Source organism: Aptenodytes patagonicus, chromosome 2 (genome assembly GCF_965638725.1).
Source record: "Aptenodytes patagonicus chromosome 2, bAptPat1.pri.cur, whole genome shotgun sequence".
Lineage (NCBI taxonomy): Eukaryota > Metazoa > Chordata > Aves > Sphenisciformes > Spheniscidae > Aptenodytes > Aptenodytes patagonicus.
In genome coordinates, this window is record NC_134950.1 from 124,648,807 (window position 1) to 124,674,827 (window position 26,021).

At 44.4% G+C, this 26,021-nt stretch overlaps 1 protein-coding gene across 4 annotated transcripts in view; it reads right to left on the reverse strand.

The window, feature by feature from the left end:
- Window positions 1–3,882: 3,882 nt before the first annotated feature.
- The window catches only part of NOD1 (nucleotide binding oligomerization domain containing 1), a 29,431-nt gene continuing 7,292 nt past the window's right edge, over window positions 3,883–26,021 (reverse strand). Inside the window, exons 2-12 of one of the 4 annotated variants that reach the window (XM_076331096.1) lie at window positions 24,893–25,231; window positions 23,513–23,687; window positions 20,465–22,268; window positions 18,359–18,442; window positions 17,211–17,294; window positions 15,564–15,647; window positions 13,467–13,550; window positions 11,180–11,263; window positions 10,463–10,546; window positions 8,289–8,372; window positions 3,883–6,840 (exon numbers count right to left, since the gene is read on the reverse strand). In XM_076331096.1, coding sequence (XP_076187211.1) covers window positions 6,768–6,840; window positions 8,289–8,372; window positions 10,463–10,546; window positions 11,180–11,263; window positions 13,467–13,550; window positions 15,564–15,647; window positions 17,211–17,294; window positions 18,359–18,442; window positions 20,465–22,268; window positions 23,513–23,687; window positions 24,893–25,108 — 2,856 coding nt within the window. In that variant the 5' untranslated portion in view covers window positions 25,109–25,231 and the 3' untranslated portion in view covers window positions 3,883–6,767. The other 3 variants (XM_076331097.1, XM_076331098.1, XM_076331100.1) reach the window with 3 other exon arrangements.

Consider the following 26,021-nt stretch of genomic DNA (forward strand, 5'->3'; position numbering starts at 1 on the left):
CCCGAGTTGCTTGCCCCGAGTTGCTTGCCCCGAGGAGTGAACCAGGCAGCAGCGCCGGCCCCGGGCCGTTCCCGGGGGCTGTCAGCGCAAGATGGTGATGCTGCACGTGTGTGTGCGTCTGGCCCTGCTACCGCACACTGTTGCTTGGTACAGCCAGTGGTCCATGTCCGCTTCTGGATGCGGCGTTACTTTTAGCAGGAAGGGGAGCGAAACATCAGCCTGTGGCAAAGAGAGCAGGGAGGGGGGGGAGCGTCCCCTGCAGCAGCTGGAGCTAAACAGGGGCGTTTTCTCCTCTGGCTTTTGAGTGCCCTGTGCTGGAAGGTCTCATTCTCCTTCCGAGGCTACAAGACCCGAGCAATGTCCGTGCCTGGGGGGCTCAGGCTGGAGCCTGCTGGTCTCTGTAAACGTCACCCGGCGTATTTGTTTAGCTGAGGAGGTGCCCGGCTCCATCCCACCCCAAGGAGAGAGGTGCCCATGTCCAAAAAGCCGAGCAAGGCCACAGAGGACACTGCTTGTGAGGTGCTGCGCAGCTCGTGCCTGCCGTCTCTTCACCAGCCGGCTACTGCACAACAAGTAGCCTTAGCAAAAGCCAAGTGAGGCGGAGTTTTCCAGCGCCTGTTTAATAAAGTGTCTGTTTTCTGAGGGGGATGAGATCAGGGATGCGTGGGGGCAGGGAGGAGGGTTTGACATAAATAAATAATTGTATAAAGCCCATCCTCAGTTGACGCAAGATGACTCACTCGTAAAAGCAAGAGCGTAGAGGAGGCAGATATTAAAAGCATGGGGACGGTCCTCAGCTGAGCTCGGTGGAAACTGCAGGTGCTTGGTGCCTCTCCGGATTTGGCCCGTTATCTTTTGAGTCATGTTTTGTGTTGAGCTCCTGCCCTGCTTTTCATTTTTGCCCTGCTTACAGATTTCTTTGTTTGAACACACATTTAAATTTTAACAAAGGCTTCCCCCCCCCCCCCCAGTTGCTTCTTTAAGCCGGCTTCAAACAGAAGGAAAAGGAAGACCTAAAGTCTCTTTCGGAGCCCGGACAGGCTTTGTCACCAAGGATAATGACCACCATGGGGCCGTCCCCCCTGTGCCGCGGTGGGGTCTCCTCACCGGCTCCCTGCCTCAGCGGACCCAGGTGACTTCTAAAGGGAGCAGCTTTCCTCTTCACAAGTCAGCCAGGCCAGGATTAACATCTGCTAAACTCAGGATTAAAGAGTCTGGCAGGTAACGGGAGCATGAAAACTTGACAGCTTCATTTGCTCCAGCCTATGAGGTCTAAGCCTCCTGGCTTGCAAGGCTTTAGCACCTCATTAAGTTGCTGACTTTGGTGTATAGGATGAATCCCCAGAGGTGAGCAGTTGGGCGTAATTTAGTTGTTTGCAAAGGGTTTGGTATAGCTGGAGCTCCAGCTCTCTTCCCGGCGGGAGCAAAGGGGACGCTTCTGCACCGGGGCTGGTTTGCTCTCGGGCGCAGCCGCTCGCTGCAGGGGTGGAAGTGGCCCCTCAGCCGTGCCACCAGCGGCCACCTCATGGGACGGCTGCCTGCATCGGGGGCCGGTACAAGGGAAGTGCAGCACCTTTCTCAGCAAAGGTGCTCAAATCCAGGTCTGCCTGTGGTCACTGCACATGCCCAAAATGGTCACAGGCCAAGGGTGCTAAGCTTGGAGAAAAAGTGTCCCTCCCTTGCTCGTCAGTCGCGCTGGGCAGCAGGAGGGGCTGCATGTGAGCAGAGCGTGATGATTTAGTTGTGCCCCCATTAAACGTGTACCGCCCTGTCTTGCTGACACCTCCAAAGCAGCGCTGCTCCAGGGAGCAGCAGCAGCTGCTGGCGTGTGGGGCTGCCACCCTCCTAGCAGGTCGCGATGACTGGGGCTGTGAAAGCCGGTGGCTCTGGGGTAGGGTGAGGGAATGAGAGGAGCCACCAAAGCAGGAAAATCCCGTCTGGTGAAGTGACAGAGCTGCTCCCCTGTGAACAACCCTGAACTGTTCCACATGTGGGGCCAGGGTCGGGGCAGGCCAGGGGGAGGGCTGAGGTTTGGACCCCTGGCCCTGTCTCAGCAGCTCTGGTGGGCAGAGAAAACGTGGTGGCAGTTACCAGCAGGACGGCCAGAGCAAGGGAAATATTTGGTTCCTCCTCTCCTGTACCCGGCGCCCAGCTCTGCATCTTCCATTTCTGCATTTCTCCAGAAGGTCCCGGCCTCCCGGGGCTGTTGGGGAGCCCCGCTGTTCAGCAGCCCTGGTGCCAGCAGCGGCTGCAGGCCCTGTGCATTACAAGGATTTATCTATCGCCACCTTAACGCATTGCTTGACCCCGAAGGCACTGAGCTCGGGTGGGTGAGGTGGCATCAGCCCTGCCAGAAATCTGCCGCTTTCTGGTGCAGTCCCTTGGGGAATCCCAGCAGCACGGACATACGAGGGCACAGGACACCCCCCGCTTTCCCAGTAGAAAGCGATGGTTGTAGTTTTTGCCCCTGGCCAACTACAAGATGAGTTTTTATTCCCTAACCTGCCTGCCGTGACCTCTCATGACTGGATGCTCCTGAAGCTGCCGTTTTCTCCAAAACATCATCCCTCTTTTCAAGTCCCACTGCGTACCTGAGGCGAGTTATTTCCAAACTTTGCAGCTTGTGCCCTCACCTCTCGTTTACCTCTGGGAGTAGAGAATCAACACCGGCTGACCTCAGCCCTGTTGAGATTCACAGGGGATTTGAACATGAATTCCCTGGGATAAAAGAGGGGACTCCCCAGCACCTGTGGCCCTCCCTGCAGCCTCTCATCGTTTGTCCACACCTGGGGAAGTGAGGAAGGACTCCCTGCTGTTGCCAAATCATGTTTTTAGAAGCCTCACCCATCCCACAGGGCAACCAAGAGCCCCCAGCAAGCGAACAGAAACCATCTCCTGAGTAAATTTGGAGTCCCCGAGTGCAGCAGGCAGCTCCCAACCTGGCCTCCATTTTCACCTAGCATGATCCTGCTATTTTGTTTCTACCTCCTTAAATCAAGTCAAGTCCTTCGTGCATGGCTGCAGGTTTTTGCTGCCAAGATTATTTGTTCCATCAGTTGAAAATCGAGCGACCTCTGCAGTGACCTCTCCTTCCTCATGGCGCACCCGTCCCTCTGACACTTTTGCTTCCAAGTGCGGTCATTTATACAGTTTTGCCATAGGCTCCTGATTTCCTCTGCCAAACCAAGGTAAGGGAACGGAGTGGAACTACAGGGAAGCAGGCGTGGGTCTCTCGCCGCCTTTCAGCTTCAGTGCTGCTCCTACGGCATGGGACGGAGGAATTAGAATCCTGCGCTGGCTGTGGTTGAAGAGCAAAGGCTGCGTGGCCTTGCACCACCCTGCGAGTCTTGAACTGGGGTCTGACAGCTGGAGATGCAGGTCTGACACCCAGTTAGCAGCACTAAACCAGGCTCAGAAAAGCATCCTTTCCCGAAGACCTGGCATATGTGACCAGAGCGGGACAGCACTGCGTTGCAGCAGGGCTCTCTTGTATTATCTGGCACCACCAGTAAGCGCACAACAGCTTGCACCAGCAAAATGCAAGTGTTGCACCTCAAGCCAGCAAGAGTTTGCCCCCAGCAGCGGGTGGAAATGCAGGGAGCTCCCGCAGTCAGTGTGGCAGGGGCACAGCACGGCAGCAGGTGTGTGTCTCTGAGCCCCTGTTGCCGGTTCCCTCGCTGCCCCTAACTGGGTTGGCACCCGCTGCCGGAAAGGTCCCTCATGGACAGTGGCAGCTGTGAGCGCCCTTCTCCAGCTGTGGCAGGTCCTCTCTCTCGTCTGCAGCCGGTTAGTTAGGCTGTCATGGTCCCGTCTCGATCTAGCCAAGTGTCTGCTTGACAGGGCTTCAGCAAAGCCAAAGCACCTGCAGGCAGCCTGTTCAAGTTCTTTAAAAAGCTGTTTATTATCACGGTGGACAAGTGGAAAAAAACGTAACGGCGCGTACAAAGAATGTCTTAGCAAATTACAAATGAGTCTGTCTTAAAAAAAATTAGTTGTCTCTGAATTTGAATAAACAAGGCTCTCGCTGCAAGCTGCAAACGTGTTGCTCCAATGTGCTCTACAAATAGTCCAGTAAGACTATGAAGAAAGAACTGCGCCCTGAAATGCCGTGCCAATAAACAAGGAAACTCCAGCTGCTCCCAGAGCAGCAACCCGTTTCCCCAGCACGATTCCCGAAGCTGTGACGTGCTCTGTGAAGCACACCCTCTGCCCTGGGTGAGTTGGGAGCAGGACGCTGCAAAACCCCTCAGTTTTGTCAAAGCCAGACTGAGCTGTGCTCAGACCTTCAGCCCAGCCCAAATGAGTGCTCGCAGTCCAAAATCACCTCTGAAATGAGTGGCTATGACTGGCACGGTCACTGGCGCCGAAATCGGTGCCAAGCTCTGTCCTAAGTGGAGCTGGGCTTGATCCTGCCACCACTTACTCTGAGGTCGTGTTTAGCTGCTGCAGCCCCATGGATGCTCCTGTCTCTGAAAACACTGCCCTGGATGCCTGGCTTCTAACAGCCGGGCATGTAACAGGACCTGCAACAGGGCTGAGGTAGTTGTCACACCACAAACAGCTCCAAAGGCTGCTCTAAACCAGAAAAGGGGCAGAAGTGTCTGCATTGGAAAGCTTGGAGGGAGCTATCAGGGACACTTTGTACTGCTTTAGTCTATCAGTGAAATGAAGACAGGAGCTGGAGTTTTTAACTCTATTTTCTACCTGGTAAATGAGGAAATAATTCAGTGATTAGAGCAAACTGGGAGCACACTTCCCTCCACCACCATTTTCCAGAGGGAAATGACACCTCTGGTGAAGGCCCTGCACCAGCGTCTCCTCCTCTCCATAAGGGCAGGCTGGCAAAACAGGAACAACATTTTGACACAGTGCATGGGTGTCTGATTTGTTAAAAGTCTCTGAGAAGTCTTTAAAGGCCTTGCTTTGGCAGATGTTTTTGCAATTGACATCCAGCTCATCTGTAACTGCGTGCCCTTTTGCTTCAGTAAACAAATGGCTCAGGTGCAGAAATCATTCAAGTTAGCCGACTTTCCTCTGGCACGGTCTAAAAGCCTCATCTGTCTCCCCATGAAAAAACAGTGCTGATACCACGGACAGGGAGGAAAAGCCACTGGAAAATAATGACCACTAAGTTGGTTTTCTTCTCTTTTTTTAGCTGCTGATTTTGTGAAAAGCTTTATGAGTATTTTAAAATGTGCTAGCGAGCTGAAGTGAGTAGACAGAATTGGGGACTGGGAAGGGTCTGCTACCGTGCAGGAAACGGAGAAACTCTGACCCACAAAGCAAGCCTTTTTTCATGTTTTGCTTTATGGGGCAGATTTGGGAAATGGAAAGGTGAGGGTTCATTGGTCTGGCACTTCAACTGGAGATTCTTCTTCCAGCCTACCACAGTTTCTGAGTTAGTCAGCAACCGCAGAACTGTTTCTCAAAGTTTTGGGGGGTGGTAACACGGGAGGAGGAAGGAAAATGGATCATGCTCTTCCATTTTAGGTTCCTTGGACACACTGTGGGGTAGAATTTGAGTTTACCTTTACAAAGCATGCTTAATTTGCACACAAAAAAATAATCAAATACCCCACTCCTTTGCAAACTGGTTTCTTTTAAGGGCATCTAAAGTTACACTCCCGAAACACTGATTATTTTGGGGAGGATAATGTTTTCTTGCTGATCCTTATCATTGCTACCTGCCCCTTGCCTTGCACTTTCCACTAATTCAAGCATAGAATAAAAGCTTTCCAAGCAAACCTCAATCCTTCTCTGCGCTTATATGTTGCTGGGAGAAGGGATTTCTGCTTGACGCAATTGATTTTCAGTCGTCCACTGAAGCTAGGCAACTTAATACTGGTGTATTGCCACCAGCACAGTGTCTAGGCCAAGAGCCAAGACACTGAACAGCCTGCTAATTAATTTTTCACATTTATCTCCAGCCCCCCTCCCCAGAACAAACACTGTGAAAACAGGAGGTGGCAGTTTCTATGCAGCCCTCAGGAAATTTTAAGCAAAAGTGTTTTACTGCCAGTTTTATGATTTTACAGTGATGGCAGTAAGGACTTCTGGTTGTATAAAAGAAAATTATTGACTTCAATATGGAAAAAAAGATTACTGAAAGTAATCTAAGCCTGATGTATCCATTTCTCAAAAAAAAAAAAAAAAAAAGGCAAAAAAAAAAGCAGCAGTGTCTATAACACTGCCTGTAGTCAGTGGAGAAATAAGGGCCTAATTTCTAGGCAGGAGAAAGGAAGGTATTCATGTTGAAAACATTGGTACCATGCAACTATTACAGACGGTTTCCAGTAAAGCTACACATGTTCATTTTCAGTTATGAGGCAGATAATACTGTGAGCTTGTGGAGTTTGTGCATCTTGCACCCTTTCTTGCATATATATATATGTGTTTGTGTATATTTATGTATATAAATAAGTTAGTGATTATTTACATCAGTGTACAGAATAAATCTAAACTCAGTTATCAAAATGCATACACCTGCCAGCGGATTTGGTCTGTTAACACTTTGCATTTCACCTTCGAAGCACCATACAAACATTAATTATTTACCCAGGCAACTTCCCACTCACCAAAAGGATTAAGAACAACAGGCAGGGTAAGGGATGGAGCTGAGGGAGCGCAGCACGTTCGTAACGAGGCAGCTAATCGTGTATCTCTCTCCTGCCATGAGTGCTGCAGATTTATGCCTTTATAAACTCTGCAGTCCAAGCGTAGAAGTAACCTTTGTAACACGAAGCTTGTCAAAATGGGAGAGTTGTCATTCAAAAGCAAATGATCCGGTCTTCATTTTCAAAAGCTTTGGCCTCTTCTTGGCTTATCAGGTTCCCGTTCAAACTGGAGGGGAAAAATAAGAGGGATGTGAAAGTAAGGCAGTGACTGTTGCCCATCTTCTATTTTTCCAAGGTTTTGGAGCAGAGATCACGGCTTTGCAATGCCGTGTGAGCTGCATGCTTCTCAAAGGCACACAGTTGGGAACCGGCCTCAGACAGGCAGGCTACAGCACTGCCGTTCCCACTGCACATACGAGGAACAAGGCTACTTCTTCAGAAATAAAAACTGAACTAACACCTAAACTTCCTTGAACTAAAATCGGTGTCGGATACCCAGCTGTTTGCATTTCAGCAAGCAGCATACAGCTGACAAAGGTTCTTACCGTGCAGTGGGCTAGTTTAAAGAAATTTAAATAGTCTTCAGAGCATTTTGTGTTTTCCATGACAACATGAAGAAAACTCTGTTAAGTACTCAGGCATTATTAATGTGAAATGACTTAACGGCGAAATTTTCAAGTCTGGCTACATGAAGTTAATCTACATTGGTATTTACACCCCTGAAAATGAGCAGCCTGGTAAGTGCAGCTTTCAGAAATGTTGAAATCTATTACACCATTTAGATTTATGAAATTATTTGGGTTAATGAACACCTCTGAAAATTCAGGCAATAATCAGAAGACAGACTTTGGTCTGAAGATTCAGAATGACTCGAGTGGGAATTGATGCCTCTTCTGTAGACGAAAGCTGACAGTGGCCTTTGAAAGAAGCATCTCTTCCACATCTCCAGGGAACCCACTAGTCAGACAGTGAGTCATTGTCTTTCTAAGCAAGAATTCAGTATCCTTTCACTAAAACTTATATATTTAAAAATAAATTTCATGTTCAATAATAAAGAAGCAGGGTGCTAAAACCAGCACAGTTCTATTGACTCCTGAGCTCCCTGAGGTGAGGGAAGGAATGTGGTATTTGGCTTTGTGCCTTACAATGCACGTGTGTGACTATGTGATGCCTACCTTAATCTAAAACAAGCAAATCTTACAAAAAGTTAATCTTCTTGTAGCTTAGCACTTTCAGTGTGTTTGGAGCACCGCCCAAAGAAAATCCAAGCACAAATTCTATGAACCAAATTAGTAATGCTAATTAAATGTAACCATCTCCTGCTTGTCGGCATTTAGCTCCTGAAAAGCACAGACATGTTCAGAAGTTTAAAAATAAATCAGGACAAGCAAAACTTGGTCTATAAATTTAGGCCCCAATTCTGCAAACACACACGTTCCGCGAGTCAGTAGTACAGACAGATGTGAACTACCAAAACTGCTTGACATTCCTAACACACAGGGACGTGTTTCAATGACAGAGGCTTTTTACCTATTTGAAAGCCACAGCTGGAACTACAACCCGTGCCTCACATAAACTTGCTCTGAATTTTTTAGGCTGGAAAGTAGTAATGCCAAAAGTGTTTTAAAGGGAAAGAAAGTTTACAAAGTGAGCCTTTGAGGAGAGGATCTTTACCAGACTTCTTTAATAGCTGTGTTCTCCTTGAGAGCTTCGCTGAGGTACTTCACCCCTTTGGCTGTAATTTGATTCTGGATAAGCCTAAAAAGAAAGCACTTCATGTCAAACTAACATGCAAACTAATTTACAGCGCATGCACAACCTACACTCAGCTTGACGTCAAGGAGCAAAGCTGTCTGCCACAAGAAGACGGTTGTGATTTCTACCCATGAGGATGGTACACAGTATTGGTCAAATGCTCCACAGGCACTTTCAGAAACAGAGCCCAGAGCATCAGTCCTTTTAATCCTGCATGTGGTTGCATTCTGGAGATACTGAGCTTAATTACATAGCTGACAAATTTCTGCTGAGAACTGTTTTCTACTGGTATGGGATTGGGGTATTTGGACTCTGAGATAGACTAACCTCTTAGCTCTGTTTTCTTATTAAGAACTCTGTGAGACATTTTTAAGTGAGGTACAGAAAATTCTGAGTACAGAACCTGTGTAAGCCTAGTGTTTTAGCAGTTATGATCTAGAGGTTGCCAAATCCTCCTGTCTCATTTATCAGACCAGCAAGATCTTTGAAAAATAAAGCATTGAATTTTACTCTGGTATGAGCAGGTGCAAGTCCCAGTGAAGCCACCTTAGCAGCTATAAAGTATGTCTAATCTAAGTTGAAGGGGGAAAAAAAAGAAACAAAAGATCCTCAAGTAGCGCAACTGAAGAAGCATTAGGTAATTCTTATTAACCACTGTAGACCATGCCCCTGGCTAAAAATGAACAAAGCCCCCTCATCCGCATGAGTATAAAAATACTCATCAGCGCAGCCTAATTCAATACTTAACCTTTCAGTCTACCATGGTGTGCCCCATAGCTGTACCACTCCATGTGACTGACTGCATGAATCCCACAGGATTCAGGATGAAGCTGAAAACCGGAATGAACTGAATGATCTCTCAGGAAGGGAAGGAAGGAAGGAAGGAAGCAGGGACGCATTCCTATTAAAGGACTTTCTGCACTTGGTAAATTAATGAAAATGCAAAGGGATCCAGTAGATTCTTTCAGCTACTGGACAAAGACTTTAATTCTGCCTCAAGTTCAACTGTCTATATAGGTCACCACCTTTTGGTTGTACCAGTGGATACCTCCAACAAAGCAGGATATAAATTGGTCTACTGGCAGAAACCCTTGGATAATACTGAGCCATGGTAAAGACATGTATCTAGATTACTATGCCTGCTTTGGATGGGGAAAGTTTTATTATGAATTCAAACCAAACTGCACAGTGAAGCATATCTGCAGCTGTGCACAAGAAATCAAGCCTTCTTCCCCCCCCCCTCTTTATTTTCAGGGTGATGAGCACCAGAGCTTCTACTGCTTTCAAAAGAGGCTACAAGTACTTGGCACCTCTGACAACCGGCACGCTTCCCAAGGGGCGGGAACTACGATTAATACAGGGAATGCTAGAGTGTGGTTAGCAAAGTCTTTGTATAAGCTTGTAAAGGGACTCCATTTATTATGTTCTCTTGATTGCTTGGAATGAATGGACGGCTATTTGTTTCACAGCCCACATCTGCCCAAGTCCATCCATGGACAAATTCTTGTGAACCTCTGGATTAGAACAGTCAATGCTGTGTTTTCTTAGAAGTTTAAGAAGTCTCTTTGTGATTGCTAGAAATAATCCCAGGTTTTCTGGGGATTTATGTCTTATAGATGAGTGTCTTGCATGAGTGAAAGTGCTAGCCCTAGAAGAAAACATCAGGCAAATGGGACATGCATTTAAGTGTCTGTCATGTAGGTTCTTGGTTGCAGAGTAAGAGTTGAGCTTGCTACTTTCATAGTATGATGATAAATAGTAAGAATCATAATAAGGTTATTCTATTCTAGCTGTCTGCCTGTATTTTTTTTTTTTGAAACTTTTGTGTTTGAGGCCAGTACTGTTCCCCTAAGGAGAGATGAAATCAATTAGTAGTTCAAAAGTTACCAGGACACACAAACAGCTTAAACTTTTGCGTGTATGAAAGCAGGTTCAAAATGCTAGACAGCAGCTTTCCATTAGAACTGTCTACAACCAGTCAGCTGCATCCAGACCATGCACAGAAAGCTTACTGTGACCTACATAGACTTGGAAGGTGAAGCTTTAATGCAGCGACTGCCAAAGAGCCTGTGCCTCTGTGGAATGTAACTCACCATAAATGCACCAGTTTATTGTTGACCTTCAGCATCTCTGCAAAACTCATTGCTGCCTCGTCATCCAGCTCATTTTTAGTTAACCTAAGTGGGAGAGAAAATCTTCACTTAGGATGTTATCATTATTTTTCAGCCTCCTGTTTTTCCAGCTTGTCTGTGACTTAGCTTTAGACAGCCAAAGGGGGATGTTCTGTTCCTGCCTTGAGCAATTTCTAAAGGCTAGGCACAAAGAGATACTGAAGAGAAGCCCTGGAGGTAAAAGACACAAGAGTATCAGATCTTTATTTCTCAGAGCAGTGTTCTAATGATACTTTCTCATGATGTTTTAGCGTCCAAAAGGTGGATGAAGTGTGGTGGAAAAAGGTAGAGGGGTAGAGACAACACTGAAGAGGTGCAAAAACTGAGGACAAAGAACTTGACTTCAGATGATGGAAGTGAGAGAAGATGGGGAAGGCAAGATGGAGGGAACAGAGCGAAGCATGACTTTGGGACATTGGAATGTGTCCTAAAGGACACGTGCTGCTGATCCATTACTCATGTCCACATTCTTCCTGAGGGATATATCTTACAGCTTGCTGGTAGTGAAAGCATAGGGGATGGGGGGAGGGAGAGGAGGGGGACAGTAGGAGGAAGCAATGGCATTGGAGGAAATAAAATTAGGCTGCAGCTTTCTCTAGAGGAAGAAGAGGAGGAGAAGTAGACCACACTGTCAATTACCAGAATATTTTCACGGAGTTGTTGTGTTGCATAGCTTCAGCAATACTTTTGCCTCCCTCTGTCGTGATGCCGTTGAACGCGAGACTGTGAAGTAGATACAAAGGTGTAAGAAACAGCCAGCATCACTTGGCCCTTCCGCTGCCAAATACTAATGAATATCCTGGATGATCTCTTTCCCAGTTGTACAGTTCAGCATTTGGGTGTTTCAAAGGCTCATGTACTTTGCAAACCAGTAAGTCCTTATGACTTTTACAAGCGAGAACAGTTCACAGGCTGCAGCCTGAGAGCAGGTCTATCATACAGGCCGTAAGGTTTGCTGTCAGTGAGTTGTACTCTTGGGACTGACAGCAGAGTTGCACCCAGAGATTTTAGAGTCAAGGCTTTTAACAAGGACAAAGAGTTGTCCTTAGTAGTACACAGGTTTTTACATGCATTTGTCATCCCAACTCCCTGTACAAACTGGGGACTTTGTCCTTTAAGTCCTTCAGATGCTCGAATACGTCATTCTTCTTCCAAACACAACACCTTCTGTTGTGTATGGAGAGATGAGCTTGTAAATGCATGCTTTCCATTACAAACCACAAACATTTCTTAGTCTGCCCTTCATTCTTTGAATAGACATTGGCAAAATCGTCCAGTTAAAGTTATGCTCCAGGCTTTGAGAGTTCAAAAAGCATTTCCACCCTCAAAAGCCAGGCCAGAGCCTGAAAATAATGCAAGGTCTCAAAAAAAGGTAGAAAGGGGGATCAAGCAGGGCAATGGCACAAATATGTGCTAGCACGAGTGCCTCCTAGCTTCAGCTGAAACTAGATATTCTCAGTCCATCATGACTGGGCCTAAAAATGGCAAATATGCTGAAGTAAACTGATGTAGTAGGGACGGTCTTCCCTTAATCTTCGCATAAAGCTACCACTGGTGCTAACTATGATTCAAATCATGAAGCAAGATTAACCAGTGGAAGATAAGAAACGAACCCAAGTGCAAGAACACTGCAGAGCAGAAAATTCACCCTGCACAGGTGCCAGCAAAACCTAGCCCTAGCCAGCACAGTTACTCCTTTTTATTTTTGCAAGCACATTCATCAGCATATTTGTTCCCGTCTGAGAATCCCAGGTGTAACCCAGCTCTGATTCAGGTTCAAAATGTTTTCTTTCAAGTCTGATGCATCTGGATGGATTCTGCAATTATGGGAAGATGCTATTTCAGATAGCTTTTAAGTTTAAATATATCTAGGTCACTGCACCCGTTCAGCTTTTAATTTTTTAAGTCCAGCTATCCGCTCACAGAAAGGAGGACAAGGCACCAGCTCCGAAACCCCTGGATCTGAAGTGGCAGCAATAAGCTCTCCAGAGATCCCCAAACTCCCAGAGTACTGTATTTCTAAAGAAACTAGTGCCATCTGCCACCTTGTGGGGAAACCAAGGAGCCTTGTCTGCTCCCTCACCGTGGAGGCCAGTGGAACTGGGAGACAAATTGAAAGGATCACCATGAACCCCCTGCTCCAGCTGTGTGGAGGGACTCCAGAACAGCAGCAGCCTGATGATAACATCCTAAGTGAACATTTTCTCTCCCACTTAGGTTGACTAAAAATGATGATGACTAAAGATATGCATCTTTAAATCCCTAGCCAGCATTTGAAACTCTGGCAGGGGATGGGCTGTTTTACACTGCTGGCTTCTCTCCGTGCTGTGCTACCAACTTCACCCATGCTAGGGCTTCCAGAAGGCTAGTTTGAGATGCATCACTGAACTCAAGTGAGAACTACATCTCATTAGCACTGAATGTGTGGTGTCATAGCTCCAGTGGAGTACAGGATGAGCCTCAATTTAAGAATGCCTCAGTTCCTACCCAAACAGTTTATCGCCTAAAAATTACTTTGGTAAAAGCTGCTGTACCTTCGCAACAGAAACTGTTAACACTGAGCTCACTGGGAGCCCGATTCTGTGACAGCTGGTGCATCCTTCTGCTAATGCTCCCAGATCAAAATGGCACCCACTGACCATGTGCTTTCACAAATGCCAGTTAACTCTGTGCAGCATGAGGGGAGGAGGTGCAGATAGAGGAAAGGATGCCAGCCCTGCAATATTTTTAACTTGCTTAATGGCTGCACAGGGCTTTTTGATTCAATCTGGCCTCTTCCGTGGACCAGGACCCTGTTGGTTACACAGCGAAGGCTACAATACCAGATGGCGTTCCAAGCTAATGCTTGGTGGGAAGAGTCATCGCTTCAAAGCACGATGGGAAAGCCAGCACTACACCGAGCTGCCTGGCTCCGCTGGTGTCTTACCTCACGTTTGTTAACCTGGGGTGGTTCCTCAGGGCCTCTGCAAATGCCTTTGCTCCTTCGTCTCCAACTTGATTACCCCACATCCTGGTGAAGAGAGGAAACCAGGAGATATCAGGTGTGCTGCCCTACTGCTCCTCGGCATTGCATTCTCCCTTTTTCTCTTCCCTCCCCTCCCCCCTGATTACTTCACAGTCTTTCAGGCTTGTGAGAAACCTGGCAGGTGCCTTCCCCACTGAGCCAGGCATGTTCCACTCCCTGCACACCACACCACCAGCCCCTGCTGACTCACCAGTACCCTAAGGCCACAGCACAGAAGCAGCTCTAGGAGAGAGCCTGCTGCAGCAGGAGTACTTTTGGGATCACCTTGCTGCGCTGGGCAAACCCTCCACAGTCCTGTACTCTTACGGGGTAAAGGAGTCTTGTGGTCCCGTCCAGTGAGCTGCCATCCTAAATCCTATCATCTCCCTGCTCAGCATTCCTCCCCATACCCCTGCTACAGTTTTCCTGTTACCTGTTGGGCACAGACTGGCCTTTACACAGTGCAAAACACAGGTCTTGGGAAAGACTCCCCAGATGCACAACTGCACAGGGACCCACACCCAAACGGGTGACTTTCTGAAGTGAACTGCTCTACAAGCTCCCGCTCTCCTTCAGAATAGTCTGGTAAAATGATTACAATTCCTTCACCGTTATACCCAAGTGGCATCTCCTCTCTCTCCAGCTGCCAAGAGAAAGATCAAAATCTCACAGGGACAGTGTATGACCCTGGGCTTTTCAACACATTTGTAAGGAACAGTATTTCCAATGGCAAAACAATCCTTGGTAACACAAAGGGTTAAGATAAGGTAATGTGGTAAAAGCTGCAGAGATTTGATTAACATTTAATAGCAGTATCTGGTCAAATCTTTTCTATGCAGACCAACCACTTTGAAAATTCACCCTGTACTACGAGACTTGAAGGCGCTTCTGCTGAGGTATAAGGGTTTTTTTACAGGGATCATGGCTTGATGACTCAAAGCCACACTCAGCTAGTTGGCAGCTCTTTTAAAAATCGATTGAACTTTGTGGTATCTAAACACATCCACTTCCAGTAAGTTCCCTAGAATTTCCTTGTCCTTCAGTCCCAGTGCAGTTTGTTATGCAAATGCTGCATATATCTGTTTAAACATTTCTGTCCAAGCTATCCTAAATCCATTTGGAGTGATTATTTCCTCCACAGGAGAAAACAGGAGTCCTTCACTGAAATTACAGCAAGTACAGCACAGCAGACCCAATTATATGACAATGGAAGTGCGCATGCTGTTGACTATGCTTGTGAGCTGTTGTAGAACAACAAAATTAAAGGCCAAAAATCTGATTGTTCAAATCTGATTTTCATATCTCAGGGTTATTGTGATATTCACAATGGCCAAACAGAGGTTTTAATTCCATGTATTTGAGTATTAGATTCTGAGAAAAATGTTCTCCTGTAGAGTGGAAAGAGAAACTGGGATTTGCCAGAGGGGAAAAAAAAGTACAAATCAAACCCTCAAGTCTAGCATCTCTCCTGAGAAAGGGGACAGGGATTAAAGGTTTACAGTACATTCAGACCTCTCTTCAATAATAGCAGACTCTCCAGTTTGGGACAGACTAGAGAGAAGGACGATGGGAATTCCTTCTTATTCTCCCAGCTTGCAACTTTATCAGGACTTGATGCAGAAGGTTTGACAATTATAACAATGACACTCAACAACCAGGTATGTTGTCATAAAACCACCCAGACTTTTAAAAATGACCAAATATCTCTAGAACAGCTGTGTTCCCATAAGGAAAATGGCTGTCTTTACATACTGTCCTCTTGTTTGTCTCTCCTTTAAGGTTCTGTCAGAACAGGGGGAAAAAAACCAAAACAAACATTGTGTGAACTGGAGAACAATAAAGCAGCCCTCCTTTTCCCTCTGAGTGGAAAATGTGGCTATGCTTCTGCACCGGTTTGTTCTAATGTGGGGAGGAACGGCAGAAGGAAAGAAGATAAGAATGAAAGAAGGAATCCTAAGCAATTTAGAGATGCCTTGACAAGACCAAGCCCTGAGCTCTGCTCCTTAGCACTGAACTTACCCAATTTCAAACATTGTCTTGCTCTTCTGGATGGCCTGGGCAAGGCACTTCCCTCCTTCGCTCGTTATTTTGTTTGCTCCTATTCTGCACAAAATACATGAATTGATGAGGTACATCACTAACAACAGTACAGCTATTAGAACACCAGCTCAGAAAACAATACAAGTATTTAAGGCTAATTAACTCTGGAGGCTAGCTACAGCTATCAAAGATTAACCTAGAGTAGAAAAAAATACTGCAGGCATTTGACCTTTGATTAAAAGACATCATTTTATGTTGTCTTTTACATATTTTGCATGTCAACCCTCCGAATCAGAAGTATTACTGGAGAGTCTTGGTTTTGGTGCTCAGTATGTTAGAAATGAGCTTTAGGAACTGATCCTCAAGACAAGGACCCCTGCCTAGTTTTTAATATAGTTCATAATATCAGCAGTTGCTACAGAGTACATGAATTACATGCAGCACGTTTCATGATGCCACAGGGAACAGAGTATTTCTTGGTTGTGTGGCTCCAGAGGAGACTGCAGCTGATAAGCACAGATTGTAGTAATTTCAAGTCTTTCTGTTCTCAGCATAGGCTATAGGTAGTAGCATAGGTCAGTGCAGCAGGAGTGTCTCTGGCTGGCACTCTACAGAAGACCTTTTCTTTTTTTGGCCTATGTGGGGATATCAAATGGCTGGAGTTCAAGGAAGAGGTAAGTCTCAATTGCATACACACTGATGTAAAGAACAAACCAAAACCAAAAACCCCCGAACCCACTACATTTACATAAAGTAAAACTGGCTTGTTTGACTGACTTCAGGCACATGAATATGCAGTCTATCTCAAAATAATCTCTGGGGTTACTATGCAGCCTGAAAGTAACCATCTTCCAACAGGCTTTTTTGTGAAAGTTAGATTAAATAAGCAAAGCACTGTGTCAAAGCAGTGAAAGAACCAGAGTGCTCTTGGGTTTCAAAACTCTGCAAATATTTCAAGTGGGAAGGATGTGGCTAGTGTGGGGTTTCAGAGCAAGTTAGTGGTAGAACAAGGACTAGAACCCAAGAGTCCCTGGCTGCTGGTTGCTACATTCATACCAGCAGCTGACATTGCTGTAGTTACCTCTATTTTCTGCTATGGTCAAAATTAAACCACTGGTTAATGATCTACCTTTATGTCAAACCAGTGTTGTGCATGGCCGGACACCCTTATCTGGGAAAGTTCCAGGAATGAAGGGGAACAACTCACCAAGTGAATCTGGGGAATTCCAGAGTTGAGGTATGACACCAGCACAGCCTGACACCAATGGCCCGTAAAAGACAAGATATAAAGAAGCTTGGTACTAAATCCAAGTGAATTCACCTATTGCAAGGAGCAGCAAGGTTCATGCACCACTTAAGCCTCACTCAGGTGCTCAGACTGGATTTAGGTAAAGAACAGGTCTCATGCTCTCCTTTTGCCTACTACTATATTCCAGTAAAGACTATGGATTCAAGAGTTTCACCTGCTGCCATTCACTGCTAGACTACTGTAAAAGAATATACAACTGCAACCTAAGTTATATTTTATTTGAAGCATAATTTGTCTTTTTTCCACTCTCCCTCCTGTTTCAAGTTGCTTTACCTTAATTAGGATACTGTAGAAAGGAAAAAAAAAATCCAACATACTTAACATATTCAAGGCTTGAACACTCTTCAATTAGTTTTGCAACATATTTGGCTCCAACATCAGTGATTTGATTGTTGTATAAGCTTAAAGAAAAATCACATCGGTAAAAATAGGTTATTCCTGCTGTTACTTTAATATTTACAACCTGAATGTTTTATAATGCACACATAGCATCTATCTTTTTTGTATGGCTTTGTACACATTCACAGTTGCTTGTATTTCTATTTTGATATACAATTCATACTGTGAAGGGCTAGATATAAAATACGAGGAGACCAGACAGTAAATCATGGGAAAATAGTTATATGATTTTTTTAATGAATGGTCTCCCCAAGCAAACAAAGCTTCCCTTTATTCCTGTGTTAATACAGAAATAATATTGCCAGAAGAAAAGTCAGAAGAGAAAACAGCAGCAGAACGTATTTTTGCTCTTTTAAAAGTCATAAAATCCCCTTGCAAATATTACTAAAGATCAGATACCTGAGCAGATGTACTTACATTAGGGCACTGGAGGAAGGAGGTGATTCTTGGTATTCATGTTCACTTCTCAAAAAGTCATTTTTATGTAGCTACTTAACCAAGAGCAGGAAGTCAGAGCAAACATGCCTTCCAGCTTCAACTTGATTAAGAACTAATTAAGGTCTTAAAGAAATTGGTACCATGAACATGACGCTTGAAACTGTATGTTTCCGATACTAGTCTCTACCAAGCCGTATCTGCTTTGCATAGTTGAAATAAATCAGTTTACAGCAGAGAAAACAGGAGGCTCTAGCTATAAAGCAGACACTCTCTTGCTCGCGCTCCCTCTCCCCCCTCCACAGCTCGCAGGAGGCTTTAGGTATAAAACTAGCATGCCCACACAGTTCAGTAACCGGAGGTCCACACTGTGTTATAGACGGGCTTGATGTCAGTGGAGGCCACCCCGTGAGGCAGAGCAATGGGAGAGGAAGCTGTGGTCCTTTTCCCAGTGAACTGTTACAGGATGGCAGCTGAATCATTTCTGACACAAAATGCTGCTTTGTTTATGTTCAGTAAATGAGGAGGTAACTGTGGTTTCCACCCCACCTTTGCTGTGTCAGTACCATCAGCACTGCAGTTCTACTTTCTAGTATCAATATCTAGTGTTTTGCTCCCAACTGGTACATACCCCAAGAAAGTCACAATTTGGTACTTGGAGAGTTCTTCATACAAGATCCTTACTCCATGATCCGTGACCTGATTTACACTGAGCCTGGAATGAAGGGAAAGAAAAGTAAGTTTGAATCAATACAGATTACAGGTGTTCATCACCCATAAGTTAACAAATGACTGGAGGTCTATGCATTTTCCTCTGATATTTTAACAGGTCCTTATGCCACATATTAAAAGCCATTAAGGGAAATGTGAGCTCAGTTTCATATGTCTCACTTCAAAAACAATAGAAAACAAAAAGCCCCAGATCTCCAAGGTAATGCTCTAAAGCCTGAGCTCTTCTAAGAACTGAAAACAATAAAATGTAGTAAGTCAGAAACCAGAGACAAACACCTCCTCCTCCTCCTCCCGCGCTTACTGTGATTGCAGGAAGAAATTCTGCTTGACACCCTAGCAAAAGCAAGCTTTCCAAACTACTCTTCTTGCAACCTTCTCTCCAAGTACTGAGTGAAAGCCAGGCATCTTGAAAGTTACAACACATTCAGGCTCCACTGACTAAAGGTTGTGAAAAGCCCTGGCCAGGAAATAGAACTGCAGTCCCATGGGTTTGCTAGATGTTTCTAATTTTATTGTCCCAACTAGACACGAAACAAATCGACATCAGTCATTAACAGAATAAAAATACTTCTTTTCACAGTTGTTTTGGGGGCTTGGGGTTTTTTTTTTTCTTTTTTTTAAACTTCTCAAGCTTTTTCACCTTGCCTAAATGGACAGGTTGCTGTGAAGCATGCCAATTCTGATGAATCACATTTTCTGGCTAAAGCTGTCCCCGTGAAAACATTTTGACCAGCTTTAGTTTCTACGCAAACTCTGAAGCTGAACAAACTCTACAGCCTCCTTGGCTCTTGCTGGTTAGTAAGTTGGTCACTTTGGAATGCACTAGCACCTAGGAGAAATCAGAGCCAATTTCTACAGATCATAACAGTCTGCTTCTTTGAAAAGGATGGTTAAGCTGTTAGAAACAACATCTCCTGACCTGCAGAAACTGGTCATTAGAAATCAAAGTCCTAACATCAGAAGAGCCATAAAGACAAAAAGGCAACCTAACAGACTGGTTTGGTGTTGGGGATGATGTTAAGATCACACTGTGTATGGCACGATCATATGATAGGGACAAAGAATGAAAGTCTGTCCTTTTCTTCTTTGTTTTGTCTTACATACTTATGCATTTTCCCCCAAAGTTTCCCTATTGCTTTCTCTTGGGAGGTCAGTTGATTTGCAACTAACTGGAAAAAACAAGTGTCACTTGCTTTGATTTAGTCCTAGAGCAAAACAAGGCAGAGCACAGCCAACCAGGAGGAATAAATCCATTTATTAAAAAAAAATTCTCATGAGGCTGAAGAAGCTTTAAAAACTGATGTATGTTCCTGGTTTTCTGCACCTAACGTTTGGACAAATAAGGTGTAGCTACATGGCACAACCTCAAAGGACTGGAGGCGGAACAATCTGGCCTGTGATGTTAGAGGTAGAGTTAGTTCTCCCTGATCACACCAAGCCATGTCCTCCCTCCACATCACCTCAGGGAAACACCACATCTAAAGACTTGAACTACATCCTTTTATGGACTACCACATGTGAGCTTTTGTTCTGTGAAAGCCACACATCTTGGCAGGATGTTAAAGCAAGAAATTCAGAGCTTTTGATCAAGGGTTATTGTGAATAGTAGATCTCTTACCCCATATGACCAAGGGCAGAATTAGGCTCAGGCAATCTTCAGATAAGGAGGAAGCACTTCTGTTTCCTTTCTTTTCCCTTAAATGCTTTCTCCCATAAAAATCCTCTTTCATGACAAAACAGTTTGAGATGGAGCTAGCTAAACCTACAGGTTTAAACAGTCCTGGCTTCTAAGGACTTCTTATCACCCTTTCCATTTGGGTTTCCAAATTCACAGCTTGTCTCTGCTCCTGTGACTGGCTGAACAAGGATTTCAGAAGATCTGAAACTAACTTCCAGCAGCAGTAAGAATCCTCATCTTTCTCCACTTTCAAGATCAATTCCTCCAGCCCAGCAGTTTGTGGAATAAACCAAGGATAAGCAAGGACCTGCTTACACAGACTCCTACCTGATCACCGCAAGCTTGCTGAAACAAGGTAGCAGCTGTTTTACTCCATAGTCATTGATGTTGTTGTTGTCCAAATCCAGAGCCAGGCGCTTTTGAAAGTGATGCACGACAAAGGAAATAGCACTGCAGTCAGCAGAGTAGGCATTGCAGTATGTGAGCTTGATGTAATTGGCATGCATGTGTTTGGCAGCCAACTTGCCCACTTTCTCACTCTGAGTCTCGTAAAGGCACCTCAGCATCCAAACAAAGTTGGGCTGGACCTGGATCTGATTGTAGTTTGGAAACCTGGACCGAGTGAGGCCTTTCAGGTGGGATTTCATGCTCTCCCCAAGGTATGTGATGAGCGTCTTTCTCTTCCTCTTAACGACTGCAGGCAAAACTAAATGTCTGAAGAGCTTCTGCTTGGATCTAGAAAGTAGGCCACAAAGAAACAGGTTGGTAAAATGAAAGTGTTCATTATTTCGGAAAGGATCCTCCCCTGCTAGTTGTTTCTTCAACCAAGGAATACGAAGGCAAGTAAGCTGGGCAGTCTCAGTGGAAGAACATTCATTGAAAAACTGAAGTAACTCCTTGGCACCTACTTTCTCTTCAATAACCAGGAACAAAGCTGTGAAAAAAGACTGAAGGGTTAAGTGCAAGAACTCATAAGTGGACTGATTGTCACAGCCACTGTAACCTTTAACTGTCCTGAGAAAGCCCAATTGCAAATCTTCTTCAGAGATGTTCGCTGATGAGACCTCCTCCTGCTCAAAGATAAAGAAAGAGTTCTCCATCCCTTTGTATGCCATTTTACCCAAAGCTAGAAGAGTTTCCTTTTTTGATTTGAACATCTCTGCTTGGCTCCTGGTGTTGTTCTTCAGCAAACTTGTTTTCAGAGATCGGTTCAGATGGACTTCAATCATGAGCAAAAATACATCTGTCAATGTAACAGAACAGTCTGGAAGCTCGTGGCTGTCAGACATGGAATGGAAGTGTTCATAGCATTTAAAGATAATCCAACAAAATAAAGGCACTGAACACAAACTGCAGAGATTGGGGTTAGCTTCCAACTGGTTCAATACCAGTGTTCGTTGCCCCTCATCTTTGAAAAACACGGCAGTGTATTCCTTCAGGTTATTGCTGGAAAAACCACGGAGCAACACTTTCTTTCTAATGATGTTTCTTTGGATCTCAGTTCCTGTCCTCGCTGTAAGAATTTTCTTGGATCCCTTAAGAAGCTTTCCTCTGAGAAGGCTTACCAGCAGCACCAGCGGGTGGATGGGTTCATTGGGTGAACACATCTCAGGAACACTACTGAGATCAAAGTTGGAATAGATCTCATCAAAGCCATCAAATGTGAAAAGAACTGTATGAGGGAATTGCAAGATGTGATGGAACACCTCTGCAGGGTCCTGGTCTGGGTAGCAATTATATTTGAAGAGTAGGTCCTTCAAACATATGGCTTCATCTTCCTTAAAGCAACTAAACATCCTACATCGGAAACGGAAGAAAAATTTGGCCCCTATGTCCAATTCTTTTCTGGCCCAAAGGCTTTGTATCTTTTGCAGCAAGATGGATTTTCCAATTCCCGCATCACCAAAGACATAAATAGTCTCTCCATCTTCATTAATTAGCCCAACTGCGTCATCAAAAAGGGCTTCTAATTGACACACTTCGCCTAGACTCTCATTGGTAAAACTGACCAGCTCCATAATACTGTTAGAGTAGATTTCTTCAAGCAGCATCTCTTCCTTCTGAGCGTATGACATAACAAACTTGGAGTCCCGTCCCAGTTCATATCTGAGTTTCTGGCAATACCTGCTAACTAAAAAGACAGTGAACTACTATTAAAAAGACTATTATTAAGAAGCATATGTATACAATGACCCACCTCTTTGGGAACTGTGAGGGGATAATAAACTAAAAAAAATCTTACATAAAATTGGTTCTTTGGCAGATTACTTCTATTTATTTGTGCTGCCATCATCGCTCTCCTGGGAAATTCAGGTGCTAATGAAAGAGGTAACGTGTGAGCCACCATTTCCTGAAAGCCAGTACTGACACTGCATTGCTTTAAGGGGCTGCTATCTTTCAGCTGAGACTCAAAGCCAAGCCCCTGACCTTTTGTTAAAGACTGTTTTACTCTCTGCAAAGGCAGGGGTTGGTGGTCACTGATTAGCTTTGGCATCTGCCTTTTCACTATATTTATATTCTGCCTGCAATTTCTATGAGGTAGGTGGTTATTCTTTCCTAACTTGTTTGGTAATTTTTATTATTGTAAATAGAAGGCATGCGTTTTAGAAACTGGGTGCCAGGGGCACCTCAAAAGATTTTTTTAAGGTGACCAAAAAAAGAGTCTCAGTTATTGTGCAATGTTGGCTTGTGTTTTTATTGCAACAGAAACTTTGCTTCAGATGGGGGCAAAGTAATTCTTGTATTTATGTATGAAAAAAACCTCTCAAGACGAAAACATTTATTTCTGCAGTACTTTAACTCTGACTTTTGGTATAACTCATCATTTAGGATCATAGAATAATTCAGGTTGGAAGGGACTTCAGAAGGTCTTTAGTCCAACCTCCTTCTCAGAACAGGGTCATCTATGAGATCAGATGAGGTTACTCGGGGCTTTATCTAGTTGGATCTTGAAAACCTCCAAGTATGGAGACTGCACAGCCTTGCTGGGCAACCTGCCTCATTGCTTGACTGTCCTCATCATGAAATACTGGCTATTCCATTGCCAAAACATCACAGTGTTGCTAACAAATTGTAGCAGAGGCCTAGAAAATACTACAGCTGGCACAAGATGGTTATGCCATTATGCTACATATCCACAAACAAATGCAGAAGGAGCTTGACGTTAGCAAAACAGGATGTAATAGATCAACATGACTGTTGTGTTATACAGTGTGCCTTTTAATTATCTGGCTACCACTGCTCACAAGCACAGCATGCGCACATTTATTTTCCCTTCTGTGCCTGCCTAGACTCTCTTACTCTCACATCACCTGGTTAGAGCTTCCTACATAGCAGGGTAGTTCTAAGCAAAGGGATACAGATGCATGACCTTACCTGGATCTGTATTTACCACAGGTTTACTACAAATGTTCTCTGAAGGCTCATAACCTATTTCATCTAGCCAAGGCTGAAGTTCATAGTAAGCATCAGTAACTTTCTGCAGGACACGGATGAAATATTCTGAGACTTCTTCTCCCTTGCTCTGAACCAAGTCTAGAATTTTGCGAACCTGAAAAAATACCACGTGAAAGATCATTGATGCACAGCATTTCATCACAGTTACAGACTGCTTTAGGATCCTTTTTGGACTGGAACAGGGCACCAAAATCAAAACTGGTGCCTCAAAAACTTGAATTCAAAATCTAGCTCTGAATTTGAACCATCACAAAACTGACTTTCTATTTGTATTTGGATGTTGCAAGAAAGTTGGCTCTGCAAGTTAAGGTCTGAACTTGTAGCTAAACGGTACGCTAACTAGAAACAAAATGGATAAATACCACTCCTTAATAGGGAACTCAAAGGATTTCCTCAGCCTGGCTAGATAGTATATTTTGAATCCCATGCTGGTTAAAATAAAAAAGAAAGGGGTGGTTTCTCAGTGCCCTAAATTGACCCTCTGGTTTGTAAATATTCCAGTCACATTTAGATTTACCTCAGGATCCAGCCAGATCCAGAGTGCAGTAGGCTGAATCTCTCTCTGGATCTTAATGCAGATCCAAAAACCTACAACTCTTCCTTTTAACACAGCAACTCAATTCTGCAGGCTCTCTCTGGACAATGGACTCGTTGCCTGCAATTGTTACTAAAACTAATGGCTACCAGGCAGTGGCTGGAGCAGTTCAAGACTAAGCGTTACCTCTAAAGGCAAGGCAGAATCCGATCTCTGTGCAACCAGTACAGGGCAACCCTAGTACAAAACCCTCTGCAAGACAGAGCAAACATTTACAATGTACAAAGGTCCTTAAAGAGAAGGGAAGGTGTGCACATGGACAACACACAACCATTAACTTCTAAAATAATATTTCATTTGTGTCTCTCCTCCTCTAAAGCAGGATGATCTGTCCCACAGCATCCTGAAGTATATTTTCCTTGCAATACTCCGCACAATAATGAAGGCTTCCATGTAGCAAGCTGCACTCTAACAGCCACTGTGGTCACCTCCTCATCAGAGGACAAAGCTGCAGCTGGGGGGACAGAACAGCAATTATCACCCAGCTCATTCTTACAGCTGCCAATGGGCATTACAAGCAGTGCCAGCCGTGCTGGAAAGAGATGTGCTGGAGACACTTGTCCAGAAGGATCGGGTGGGGAAACTCCAAAGTAACAAGATTAGAAAAGACACTAGATGTTCAATTGCCAGATAAGCCCATAAAACCCAGTGGTAAATTGAAAATAACAAAAAGCTTACACTGGCTGGTGAAATAAAAAGAATACCTTATCTGCTTGAGTTGGAAATTGGACAACAATCTCAGCATCTTCAGTGGAGAAGTAGTCATTCTTAATCAAGTTGTCAATCAAACACTGCGTGTTTCGGATTCTACTGACCAGAAGTTCTCGGTATACCTTCAGCAAAGCAATGAAGGATGGAGGACTTGCTCCTGGAGGTTTTTCCACAGAAATTTCCAAGTTAGCACAAACTTGGCATTCCATAGTTGAGATAGCAAGAAGCTGCTCCGCCTAGCCTCATCTTTGACAAACTGTCCATTTGCAGTGAGAAGTCAGCTTGGAGTTAACTTTGGGGAAACAGGCAATCTGTCCTTCACATTACCGAGCCTGTAAAAAGTAATTGTATAGAACTTCAATTTAAACCTTATCCTATGCAGATACATCCTTCAATTAGTCACAGAATACTTCCAACCTCTGTGTAATATCATGGCCAACTTTTTACTAAAGTTTCTTCCTCAGGTACTTCCATTTATTTGTTCAGGTTTTGGAAAAAAAATTTCTACAGCAGGCAGTCTCCCTTCTGTACCAGTACTTTACTGTAGCTTGCCTCAAACACCACCACTGGCATCTGCTTTATTAACTGCCTGTTCTTAGTGCATAATTTAATCTTTTTTATTAGCTTTTCATGTTTCAATAGACAAAGCAGGCATCTGTCCAAACATATCTGGACAAGGAAATAAACGGAATAAAATTATATGTCATAGCAATTAATTTTGTAGGAGGAATTAATTTATAGTAGCAATTCACTTTGCTTTTTCTTTGTTACAGTAACAGATCCTGCATAAAGCGTTGCCAATATGATAACTGTCCCTGTAAGCAAGGCATTGTGAACTCTGAGACAGTTTTAGCTAAACTAGGAAAAAGCGTTTAGCTTCAGGGCACTAGGTTTGAGAGGCAGTAGTGAGACTGTGGGAAAACCACTGATCAGATGTTTCTGTTAAGAAAGCCAAGAGTAAAATGATGCTAACAGTAAAAATGCTGCTGTAGATTTCAGAGCTAATACACCACTTAGGGGCACAGAGCACTTCACGTGTCCTAAAGCTTTTGGTTCAGACAGCACGTAAAACATGGAAAGTATCATTGCATTGGTTTAATTTGGTTAATCTTATCAAATTCA